Below are 11412 nucleotides of genomic sequence, written 5' to 3'. Positions count from 1 at the left end.
TCGACAGCATCAAAGAATTTGGCCATGTGGTCCCTGACATCCTCGCCATCAGACATACGTTGCAGAATTAGCTGCTTAAGAAGTGTTGCTTTTCTGGCTGGACCTCGAGACGCATAAATAGATTCTAATTTAAGCCAAACCTCGCGAGAAGTTTCCAAATTGCGTACCTGAGGAAGTTGAGAAGGATGGATCGATAATATTAACTCCGATCTAGCTTTCCTGTCAGCTCTCTTCCACATTCCTCGAGCCACTGCACTGGCTGAAACAGCTGCTGTGTCTGCATTTGGAGCTACTATTGGAATAGCCGTATCACCGTTGACATACTCCCACAAGTCACATTTTATCAACAATGCCTCAATCTGCATCCTCCATGTGTCATAATTATCCTTTGATAAAGGCTCGATTCGAGTCCCGTTAATCATAACACCAGACATGTCTCTCTGTTAAATATAATTCAATACGTGGTGACTTTAACCTCAAAATCGAAGAACGCTTTAACTTCTCAAATAAACGCTTCTGGGGCCATAACCTGTTAAATATCGCCAGTAGTTATTGGAAGTGGTTTCAAAGGTATATGACAAACCTCGTTTAGAGTGTTTAAATGCACGATGCCTGTTTTATTAATTGATTCACGTGACAGAAGTAAGGCTTTGATCGTATCGAGTCGATGGTCGAATACAATGTAGTGTAAAGGCGTGTACTCTTAGAGAGTCGTGTGAATGCTAGAGTTCCTCTAGTAAGAGTTAGGACACCGTCCGCCATTAATGGGGAATTATGCGAACGATCGAGAGAGACAACCTCCCCACTCGTACTTTTCATGGGTCTTTGTCTCACTCCCACTTATAGCTTTGTCTCACTCCCACTCCAACGTCTTCCCCATTAATGGCGGAACCAATCAGGAGTCAGACCGGGGTGTCCTAACTCTTACTAGAGGAACTCTAGTGAATGCTACATAGTATATGATCAATACGGTAGAACAATATGGTGTATCAATATGGTGGATCAATATGGTGGATCAATGAGCGGAAAAATTGAATATCTTAACAATATACATATATATATACCTTAACAAAATTATTATTATATCACAAAATTGCGTTACTAAACTCAATCCGCAACACACAATTTTGTTTTATTTTTTAAGAGTAGTTGCACTACAATTATTTTTCAAAGCAATATATATATTCTCTTTGTAGTTGGCGTAATTTAAAGATTTCATATATTTTTTTGAAATAACATATCACTTAGGTTGAGTTAGGTAACGCAATTTTGTGATATAATTTTGTTAAGTATTGTACATACACTACCGTTAAAAAATTTGGAAGCACTACATTTTTAAGAAAAACCACAGTGGTACTAATAAAATTCTTTAAATATCCTTGGAAAACGATTAGAAACAAATAATACTGTGTTCAATAGTTAAAACCAAAAACAGTAAAGTTTCTCGTATATGACGTTTTTCTTTAAAAGTATTGACCAAACTTTTGAACGATAGTGCATGTACATATTATTAAGATATATACATAATAAAGAAATAAATATATTTTTATGTTAAAACTTATAATCTCTAACTTGACTTAACCTAATTTAATTTAATTTAACTTAATTTAATATTTATTAAGTTTATTTAGATATTTAGCCACTATTCTTTGATTTTTTGTAAATATATATCTATTTCAATGTGCTGTAAAAATTTGCTATAATACTGATTATTTCTTTTTCCTTAAAGCCTATAACATCTTAATTTATATTTTAATTTATTATAAAACTTATTTCTTGAAAAAATAATAAATAAATATATATACATATTTATATGTAAATCTTGTTATAATAAATTAATAAAGTTCTAATTAATCAGAACGAATAAATTAAATTAAAATAAATAGGTTCCACAATGTTAGTGTTTCAGCTGTCTAGTCAATAAGACAGCCAATTCTAAAATTAGTTGCCTAAAGAATAATTACAGAATATTTTTTTAACTCTGATTAAAATTGGTCAAATTCGAAATTGATTGGTTTTATGAATTATTCAGATTTCGAATTGTGGCCACATGTATGTAAAACATATACTAATTATATAGAAGTCTAACTTCTCTACAGTTGAGCTACACAACTACAAGACGAATATATCCCCGGGAAAAAAAACTCTCTCTTATTTATTTATATTAGTTTATATTAGTTTATATTAGTAGATATATGATTATATCCCACTCGGCATGTTATGTTGCTGAAATATTGAAATATTCGGAAATAATACAGAAATATTTCATTAACATTTTATTTGTAACTATGCATCTAAAATATTTCAAAAATGTACCTGCACCATGTTTTTTGTAATATTGCATTAACAATATGTCTGAAATCTTTCAGAAAGTTGTTTACAATATTTGTAAGTTTCTGTAATATTGCAAAAAAAATGTAGCAATATTTGAGAAACATTTCTAAAGCATTATAAAAGTATTATTACGTTTATTTTGCACGAATAATATTTCTGTAACATATCAAACGCAACATTGCATTTAAAATATTTGTGAAAAATTTCTGAAAGATTGCGTCGGTAATAAAAAATTGAATTGCAGGCAGTGAATTTCCTACAATATTGTGGGAGAAATATTGCAGATGTAATGGTTTAGAAACATTTCTGATACTTGATAAAACTATTATTACGTTTGCATTGCACGCGTTATATTTTTGAATGTTTCACATACAACATTGCATTTGTAATATTTCCGAAAAGTTGCTGACAGACTTTAGAACTTATAAAAAATTAAATTTATTATTATATAATTACTAGCTGGTTACCCGGGCTTCGCCCGGGAGTTGTTTTTCTTCAAACGACTTTATTTGTGTTTCAATATCCTTAATCGAAGAAAATTCCTTTATCAATTCGGATACCGATTCCCAAAAAAATCGGTAACGAAAAATTATACACTTTATAGCACTCCCCGGGAAATTCTACCCCTGTTTCATATACAATTCTTTGAGATTCGGTAAATTATTTCCCGAAAAATTGGAAAATTTTTGGATACCGGTTTCCAAAAAAATCGGTAACGAAAAATTATACACTTTATGACACTCCCCGGAAAATTCTACCCCTGTTTTATATACAACTCTTTAAGATTCGGTCAATTATTTCCCGAAAAATTGGAAAAATTTCGGATACCGGTTTCCAAAAAGATCGGTAACGAAAAACTATACACTCTATAACACTCCCCGGAAAATTCTACCCCTATTTCATATACTTTTGGTAAAAATTCGGTCGAATAGTTTAAGAGTGTATAAAGAACATACATACATACATACATACATACATACAGACATTCTATTTTATATATATAGATTGCATTTTTTCTCTTTTATTAAGAATTTTCTGATATTCCAAATTTTGTCATATGGCATTTTTAATATAAAATATAAAATATTTAATAATATTTAATATAAAATAATATTCGACGCTGACTGGCAAAAAAGATTTATTCGTATATCTGTATTGTTAATATTGTTATGCGATAGCTTTATGCTCACCAAAATAAGCAAGTATAAGAAAGAAAGAAGCGTCAGAGTTAGAGGATCACCACTACCCTGTTCGATCATCGATGTCAAGCGACAAAGCGCCGGTATACTACTTGGATGGGTGACCGGCTGAGAGAGCGGATTTCTTCGGACAAACGCGCGACGGCTATACGCACATATACGGCTTAATATATTTTTTTTTGTTCCGATAATAAAATATTTTATTTTTCACATATCAACAAATAGTTTTTGCGTCAGTAAGAAAATTTTGTTTGCTAATACGAAACATTTTTCTCAGTGTAAAATGTATTTGAAATATCTCTGAAGTGTTCTTTCAGCATGGTCGCATTTAAAATAATTGCGGACATTGAAACATTGCCGAAATGATGTAGAAACGGTCGTGAAATATTTCTGAAATATTAATGAAAGATGTAATATTTCAAATGGAATTTTGCAGAAATGTTTCTGAAATATTACATGCCGAGTGGGATATGATCATATAAGAAATGGAAAATATAATCTTAAACAATATATATGGCCATATATAAGAGTATATAATTATATATGGCCATATATGAGCATATATGATTATATACTCAGGAAAAAATACCTCTTATTTGTTCATATTAGTAGATGTATAATTACACAGCCACACATAAACAATTTTTTTTTCTGATCTGGGGGTCTGACCATGTTTACTTTATGTTTTTGGGGTCGCTGAATCCGAATCCGAGGTCTATTTAACCCCATCACATCAGGATTTTGCCATAACCTCAAAAAACCCATAATTTAAAGAATAAAGTTGTAATCTGAAAACCCAAGCTCTTAAACCCCATAACCCCATAACTCCATAACCCTATAACCCACTTAACCAAAAATCTATCAACTAAACCGAAAAAGTCCACAGTACAAAGAAATAGTCGCCAAGATGATAAAGAACTACGAGAACCTAGGATGCTTGATGAACTTGAAACTGCATTTCCTGCACTCTCATCTTGATGAATTTCCCGATAACCTGGGACACTTCAGTGAAGAACAGGGTGAACGTTTTCACCAAGATATTAAAATTATGGAAACTCGCTATCAGGGACGGTGGGACGTTAATATGCTTGTAGATTTTTCCTGGATGCTCAAAAGAGAAACACTTGGTCAAGACAAGAAGCGTAAAAGAAATCCTTTGCATAGGTCTTTTGAAAAGAAAAGAACTCGATACAGCTCGAAAAAAGAGAACAATTAAAATAAATATAATCCTGATGTGATGGGGTTAAATAGACCTCGGATTCGGATTCAGCGACCCCAAAAACATAAAGTAAACATGGTCAGACCCCCAGATCAGACAAAAAATTTTTTGTGTGTGGCTGTGTTATATATTGTATGATCATATAAGAAATGGAAATATAATCTTGAACAATATTATATGGCTAAACCTCTTTAAGTATAACTTTATATAGTCATATATGGTCTTATATACTAGTATATTATCATGTATGATCATGTAAAAGTATATTTATAAAGTTAAAGATAATCATATATGAATGTATACCTACTCTATAATGGATCTGTCCATATAAATTTATATAACTGTTATAAATATTCTTCTCAGTATATTATTTTACTTGACAATATCAAATTAATATGAGATATATTATTTCTAGTTTTAGTTTACACAATTGCGTTTTAAGTCCGACAAAGTCCATATTGGCACGCAGTGCCAATTTAAAAAACTGAAACATGTATTTAATAATAATTGATATTGTGAAATATTATTATATTAAGCATCAAGATCCGCTTCGACCGAAAACGGCACTTCTCAATGCTTATGTTATTTTAAGTTTTCTTTTTTTTCTAATTTTTCATAAGATACTTAATTTTTTTAATTGACATATTAATTTTTATTAAATATTTTTGTAAACAGTGAAATTACCTGTAATAAAGTAATAATTCGTGAAAAAAACTGTTATATAATATATATTATAGTTCTTATAAACAAATATATTAATTGTATTATTTTGCAAACATACCTTATAATTTAAACTGAAAATAATATAATCGTATATAAAATTATATAGTCATATAAGATTATATATGATCAGATCAGAATATTGCATCTCAAAGTATCCGATAGATGGCATTCGATGTGATCTGTTTCTCGTATTTAAAATTTGACAAACAGTGTTATAAGAACGGCATCAAAAGACACGACACTGTCTCGCGCTATTCTCGCGCGACGCTGTCTCGGAGCGACACAATTTGTGTATCAGTTATATCGTGGAGTCCACTTTTATAATAAAGTGGCACGCTTAAAAAATAACATTTGAAAATATATAACAATTTTCTAAAACTTATTTAAATATATATGTCCTTATATACAGTGATCGGCAAAAAAATTTTCATTATTCATTTTTTAAATATTAAAGTAATCATTAATAAGTAAAAATACAATATTAAGTGCCAGAAAAAAAAATTTTTTTTCAATTTATTTTTATTTACCAAGCAATATGTAAATAATTTCAAAAAAAGATTATTTTTACAAAAATTAATAATAATTTAACATTATTTCTTAATTTTTGGAAAATTTAATAATGAATCGAAAATTATAACTAATTTTTCAAAAAATAAATAATTTTATAATAAAAAAAATAATTTTTAATTTTCCAAAAAATTAGTAATTAAATAGTTTCTAATTTTTTTTAAATTAACAATTAAATAAAAATAATTTCCGTTTCTCATCCTTGACTCTGAAACAAGTCCTCTTGGCAAAGATAAGCATGAACATGAGATGACTGATAATATCAGTGATATTGGGCGACGAAGGGGGCACCGTAGAGTTCTTGATTACACTTATTTCACACGTTAATGATAAAACAGAAAATTGTTCTATGGATGCCAATATTCTTTAGACAACTAAAAAAATAATTGTGCACGAAAAATTGCAACAAATAAAAAATTTAAATGCCGATTTGAATGCGAATTTTCAGTACAAAAAAATTGTTTTGTATAATTAACTTTATCGTTTCCTTTCTCCTACAACTGATATATTCCTAAAAACGGATGCTTTACAAATTAATAAATGCTAATTTTTTCAAAAATTAGTAATATATTTTCTAACAATTACTAATTGCTCAAGGAACAAATAATATACTTTTTAAAAACTACTAATTTTTCAAAAAATGAGATATTTTTTTCCGAATAAGTAATTTAAAAAAAAATCGACAGTATTTTAATATAATTGCCAATTTTTAAATTATAAGCAATATAATTTTGATTATTTATTAATTTCTCAGACAGAGTATTATATTTCTAATCAATTGATAATTATTTTAAATTTAGAGCTTAGTGTTTTATTAATTACCAATTTTTTGTAAATTAAAATTAAAAACATTCAAACTTTTTATTTTTGATTAATTGAAAATAACCGCCGATATCATTTCTAAAAACAGAATTTTTGCCGATTACTGCTTATATATAATCTTATATAATCATATATGACCATATAAACTCTTATCAGGCCAAAATTCATATATGATAAGATCGCTTCTTATATGACCATATAAGACATTATAAGAGATATTTTTTATATGTCCTTATATAATCTTATATAATCATATATGACCATATAAGTTCTTATCAGGCCAAAATTCATATATGAGCATATAAGATCGCTTCTTATATGATCATATAAGACATTATAAGAGATTTTTTTTCCCGGGTTTGATGCCGAATAATTATTATCCATTATATAGCGAATTTTTTCAGAATGTATGAAATAACGAAGGTTATGCCTAACGATAAAAAACAATAAGAGTGCAAAAAAATGATAAAAAAATGTAGAATATTTCAGAAGATAGGAACATCGTGCTATTGCAGGCATCTTTAAAACAAAGTGTGCATTGCTCCATTTTAAATGTCGCCAAATCATTTAGTTTATCTTCCATCGTCTTGCATGGATCAAAGTGTTCCGTTTTAGCTCTTTGGCACGTTCTTATAATAACATCTTGTTTCGGAATAACTGGAAAAATACATTATATTTGAATTAACTGTTCTGAATATACATATTCTATGCCGTTCATATTATTTTTTACGCGCCTTGCGAATATCTTTAACTACTTACTTTTACTACTATTAAAGATCATCATTTTTGCACAAGCCATATCCTGGGGAGCGTCTTGATAATGCTGAAATATTTCATCAACTTCAAAAAATGATGCAACCGATTTCAGGCCATTGTGTTGCTGGATGCTTCGTTGCCATTCCTGTATATTGTTAACAGTACATTCCATTGGTTGTAACTTTGTTGTCAAATTGGAACCACAACCTTCGTTTGATAATGAAGTGCACATGTAGCATTTTAGCGCATTTTCTATAAAAGAAAATATGGATAATAAGTCGCACCGTATCAAGCCGTTTTGAAATGCTTATATGTCACATATATTCTTCTCTTTTAAATATTTAAACTTGAAATTAGATAAAAAGAATTTATAACTACGATAGACATAAGAGCCTACGTTTCGTTCTCTGCCATCAGCCTAAGGACCAGAGCATAAAGATTGTCATAACCGTTTATGACTCTGTCGTAAGTCATAAGCCGGTGTCGGAAGTCAACGCACAAGGATTGACGTTAGTGTATGTCGTATCCGTCGCGTATGCAACACGATGGATATGACAATATGACATACGCTAACGTCAGGCCCTTAGGCTGATGGCAGAAAAAAAACGTAGTAGTTTTGGTAGAAAACAAAACGGGACCCCACGACCAAAACCATATGTTTTCGCATCCCGTTTAAAATCATGTAAAATCGATAGATTGGACGACCCTGGACTGGACTAGGGGGTTCCGAACGTTCGAGATAGGTATGTCTTAGGCTAGCATCCCATGGAGCAGATTATGCGGAACGGAACGAGCGTATCACTTGTAACAATGCGCCCCGAATAATATGCATCGTTCCGGCAGAACAGCAAGCCGATGCCGCCCGGCCGACCATCCGCCGGGTGAGGAACGGGCACAGTGTGCCCACCTTCTTTTTTTAAACGTAGAAACATTGTTAGGATAGTCCTAACGGACTCGCGATCCGCGGCACCGGTGGCTCAAAAAGCCGAGCGAAGCCGACGTCGCTCGAACACCGCCGAGCGCGATCGCGGCGTCGGGCATCTTCGGACCACGTCGTTTAAACCCGGCGCACAGTGAGGCAAACGTCTCATTTTTCGGTCAATTGCTTATAACTTCCACATTTTTCAATGAAATGACATGAAATTTGACATAAATAATATAATTATATATTTAGTGTATGAAATTAAAATTATTTAATTAACAATTTTTCATAAAGCGCATAGATGATTATTCCATAACTGTAACGTATAAAGTGAATTGAGTATGTAAAAATGAGCTATAATCAATATATAACATTTTTTTAAATAAAAAAATAAGGTCAATTTGATTTTCACTGATAGTCTTAAACATCGGGATGCTTAATTTTTGTGAGTTTTAAAATAGAAAAGGAACTGTTTTTCTTGCTTCTCATATCTATTTCTTGAACTTAATCATCATAATCTACATCATTATCGCTAAAATATAATAAATATTTTGCATCTTTAGTTAATTCTTTCTTTTTATGTCCCGTAATTTTTCGCGAATTAGATATTATTGGATCTGAAGCAATCATCAAATTATTAAAAATATCTTCATTATCAAGAGACACGGTAGTGTCTCGCGCCAAGTACACGCGGAGCGAGACCGACCGTGACTCTTTTACGCGACGCGACGAGTTGCGAGTACTCGAGATGTTGAGATCTTAATAACGAGTAAACGGATCAAGTTCTAAGTAGGCTTGATTGATAGCTTGGGGTCGATTTGGGGGGGTACGTGTTTTTATTTTTCCGCTACGTGCCCTACGAGCGGAGATATTGCGACGCAAAGTTCAAATGTGAAAATTTTTTATTAAGATACGTCTACTCTCGTCGTCTCTCATCTATATATCTCATATACATACATATATCAGAGAAATGTAACTTTCACTTTTTCGACACTGGCGGTGCTAGTATCGCCAGTTTCGATATCGCGCGCGCATTATTATCGATCTAGTAGGTAAATTAGGTCGATAGACTTATCGGTCAGGAGGAAGATTTCTACCCCGATAACCAAGCGTGCTAGCACGACAGCGCACGCCGTGCTCAGCACGTTATGCCAACATTATGCTGTCAGTGTGTCAGTTTTAAACGATAAAGCAGACAGCGCTAGCACGGTGCTATCACGGTAAGTATTTTTATCAATTAGCGTTCTGCAAGCACAATGCAAGTACGAGTTGTCGTGCGAACGATACGTGCAATCCAACGCATCTCGCATCCGAGGAGACTTTGAATACTGCTTTTTGTAACAAGGTTTCCTTTTTTACTCCAATTTTAACTGAAAAGGGCAGTTATTTTACTTATATTATATAAAACTAATATAACTTTTGTATTATATCTCATATATTTTAAAATAATCACTGCATGCAGTTGTACAAATTTCACATAACCTCAACACACAAGTTTGATTATCATTTTCTTTATAATGAATATTCCTTGAATTTTGTATCTTCAATTTAGTGTTTTTTAATTCGCAGTAAAATGTATAAATTACAGAAAATACGCTCTCGTAAAATTATTCATAATGTTTCAACTGAATATAGACAGAAGTTAACTCGTGCAGTTCTCGTTTCACGTAAAGAAATGATAAATACTGCTCAAATGCCTTCAAAATCTAATGAAAAAGAGCATGTTCTTGAAGTAAATGATTCGACCAGTTCATCTGCTATGCAGGAACTTCAAAACATAGAGTGTTTTGATGATATAGAGTACGATAATTTGAGTCTCAATACTTTCGATTTGGCAAATAAATCTGAAGAAATTGAAAATTCTTTGGTATCTGTAAAGGAAAACAATTTCGAAGAACAGCTTGCGTCTGTCTTTTTGAAAACAAATATTAATCATGTCCAAGCAAAGGAGATTTTGAAATTGCTTCGAACTCATTCTTGTTTTTCAAACCTTCACAGCGATCCAAGAACGATTCTGAATACTCCTCGTACGTCATGTCGTATTGATGATATTGCTGGAGGACAATATCTCCATTTAGGTTTCGAAGAAGGTGTCAAATCTATTCTTCAAATTACTCCTTTGAATATGATCCCTAATAATTTAGAAATTGATTTTCACATAGATGGTGCTTCTTTAGATAGTGCAAGCAATATTCAGTTATATCCAATACAAATTAGAATTGCTAATATTTTTCAAAGCAAGCCAGAAATCGTAGGGGTTTGGAAAGGATCTTCGAAGCCTACAAGTGCTACAGAATTTCTAAAGCCATTTGTCGATGATGTGCTACAAGTTAAAAACAATAATGGGATTATTTTTAATGGGAAAAAACTGACTTTTGAGCTCCGTTGCTTTATTGCATATGCAGTAGCACGTGCTTTTGTATTAGGCCATCAGGGTCATAAGTCTCGAGTTCCATGTTCCAAATGTTGGCTTGTAGGAACTAGTGTTCGTCAAGGTGTTATGGTGTTTAGTGGTGTTGATCATAGATTGCGAACAAACGAAGAATATGTTATGTGTTTAGATGGAGAACATCATACTGAAGGTGAATCTAGCATTGCACGTCTTTCTATAGGTTTAGTGACTCAATGTATTTTCGATTATATGCATTTATCTTGCATTGGTGTTATGGAAAAAATATTTTTAGCTATCGTTGATGGAAAATATGCTTCTTCTGCAAAACTATCACCTACTTCAATAAAAACTCTTTCTGCTAGATTAGAGATTGCCAAGAAATTTTGTCCAAAAGAGTTTGCTAGAAAGCCGATTAATGCAACAAAGCATCGTTCTTTCAAAGCTACAGAACATCGTCAGATTTTGCTGTATAGTGGTC

General features: G+C 31.8%; 1 protein-coding gene across 1 annotated transcript; it reads right to left on the bottom strand.

Moving 5' to 3' along the window:
- Nucleotides 1-587: 587 nt before the first annotated feature.
- Nucleotides 588-10578, bottom strand: LOC139785175 (uncharacterized). Its single transcript, XM_071724330.1, has 3 exons — nucleotides 10533-10578; nucleotides 7624-7872; nucleotides 588-7521 (listed from the first exon to the last, which is right to left on the bottom strand). The coding sequence occupies exons 1-3, from the start codon at nucleotides 10576-10578 to the stop codon at nucleotides 7295-7297; spliced, it is 522 nt and encodes a 173-aa protein (XP_071580431.1). The 3' UTR covers nucleotides 588-7294.
- Between the last annotated feature and the right edge of the window lie 834 nt (nucleotides 10579-11412).

Source organism: Temnothorax nylanderi, unplaced genomic scaffold, assembly GCF_030848795.1.
Source record: "Temnothorax nylanderi isolate EJ_2023f unplaced genomic scaffold, tnyl_v1.0 TNYL_tig0749_pilon, whole genome shotgun sequence".
In the NCBI taxonomy this organism is placed as follows: Eukaryota; Metazoa; Arthropoda; class Insecta; order Hymenoptera; family Formicidae; genus Temnothorax; species Temnothorax nylanderi.
This window is presented reverse-complemented; position numbering and strand designations above follow the sequence as displayed.

Excerpts from the sequence above, each read along its gene's own strand:
- LOC139785175 (XM_071724330.1), bottom strand. The coding sequence starts at position 10,578 with ATGACGTACGAGGAGTATTCAGAATCGTTCTTGGATCGCTGTGAAG. Across the intron at positions 7,873-10,532 it reads GTTCTTGGATCGCTGTGAAG|AAAATGCGCTAAAATGCTAC; the intron begins GTTTGAAAAACA and ends TTTCTTTTATAG. Across the intron at positions 7,522-7,623 it reads GATCTTTAATAGTAGTAAAA|TTATTCCGAAACAAGATGTT; the intron begins GTAAGTAGTTAA and ends GTATTTTTCCAG.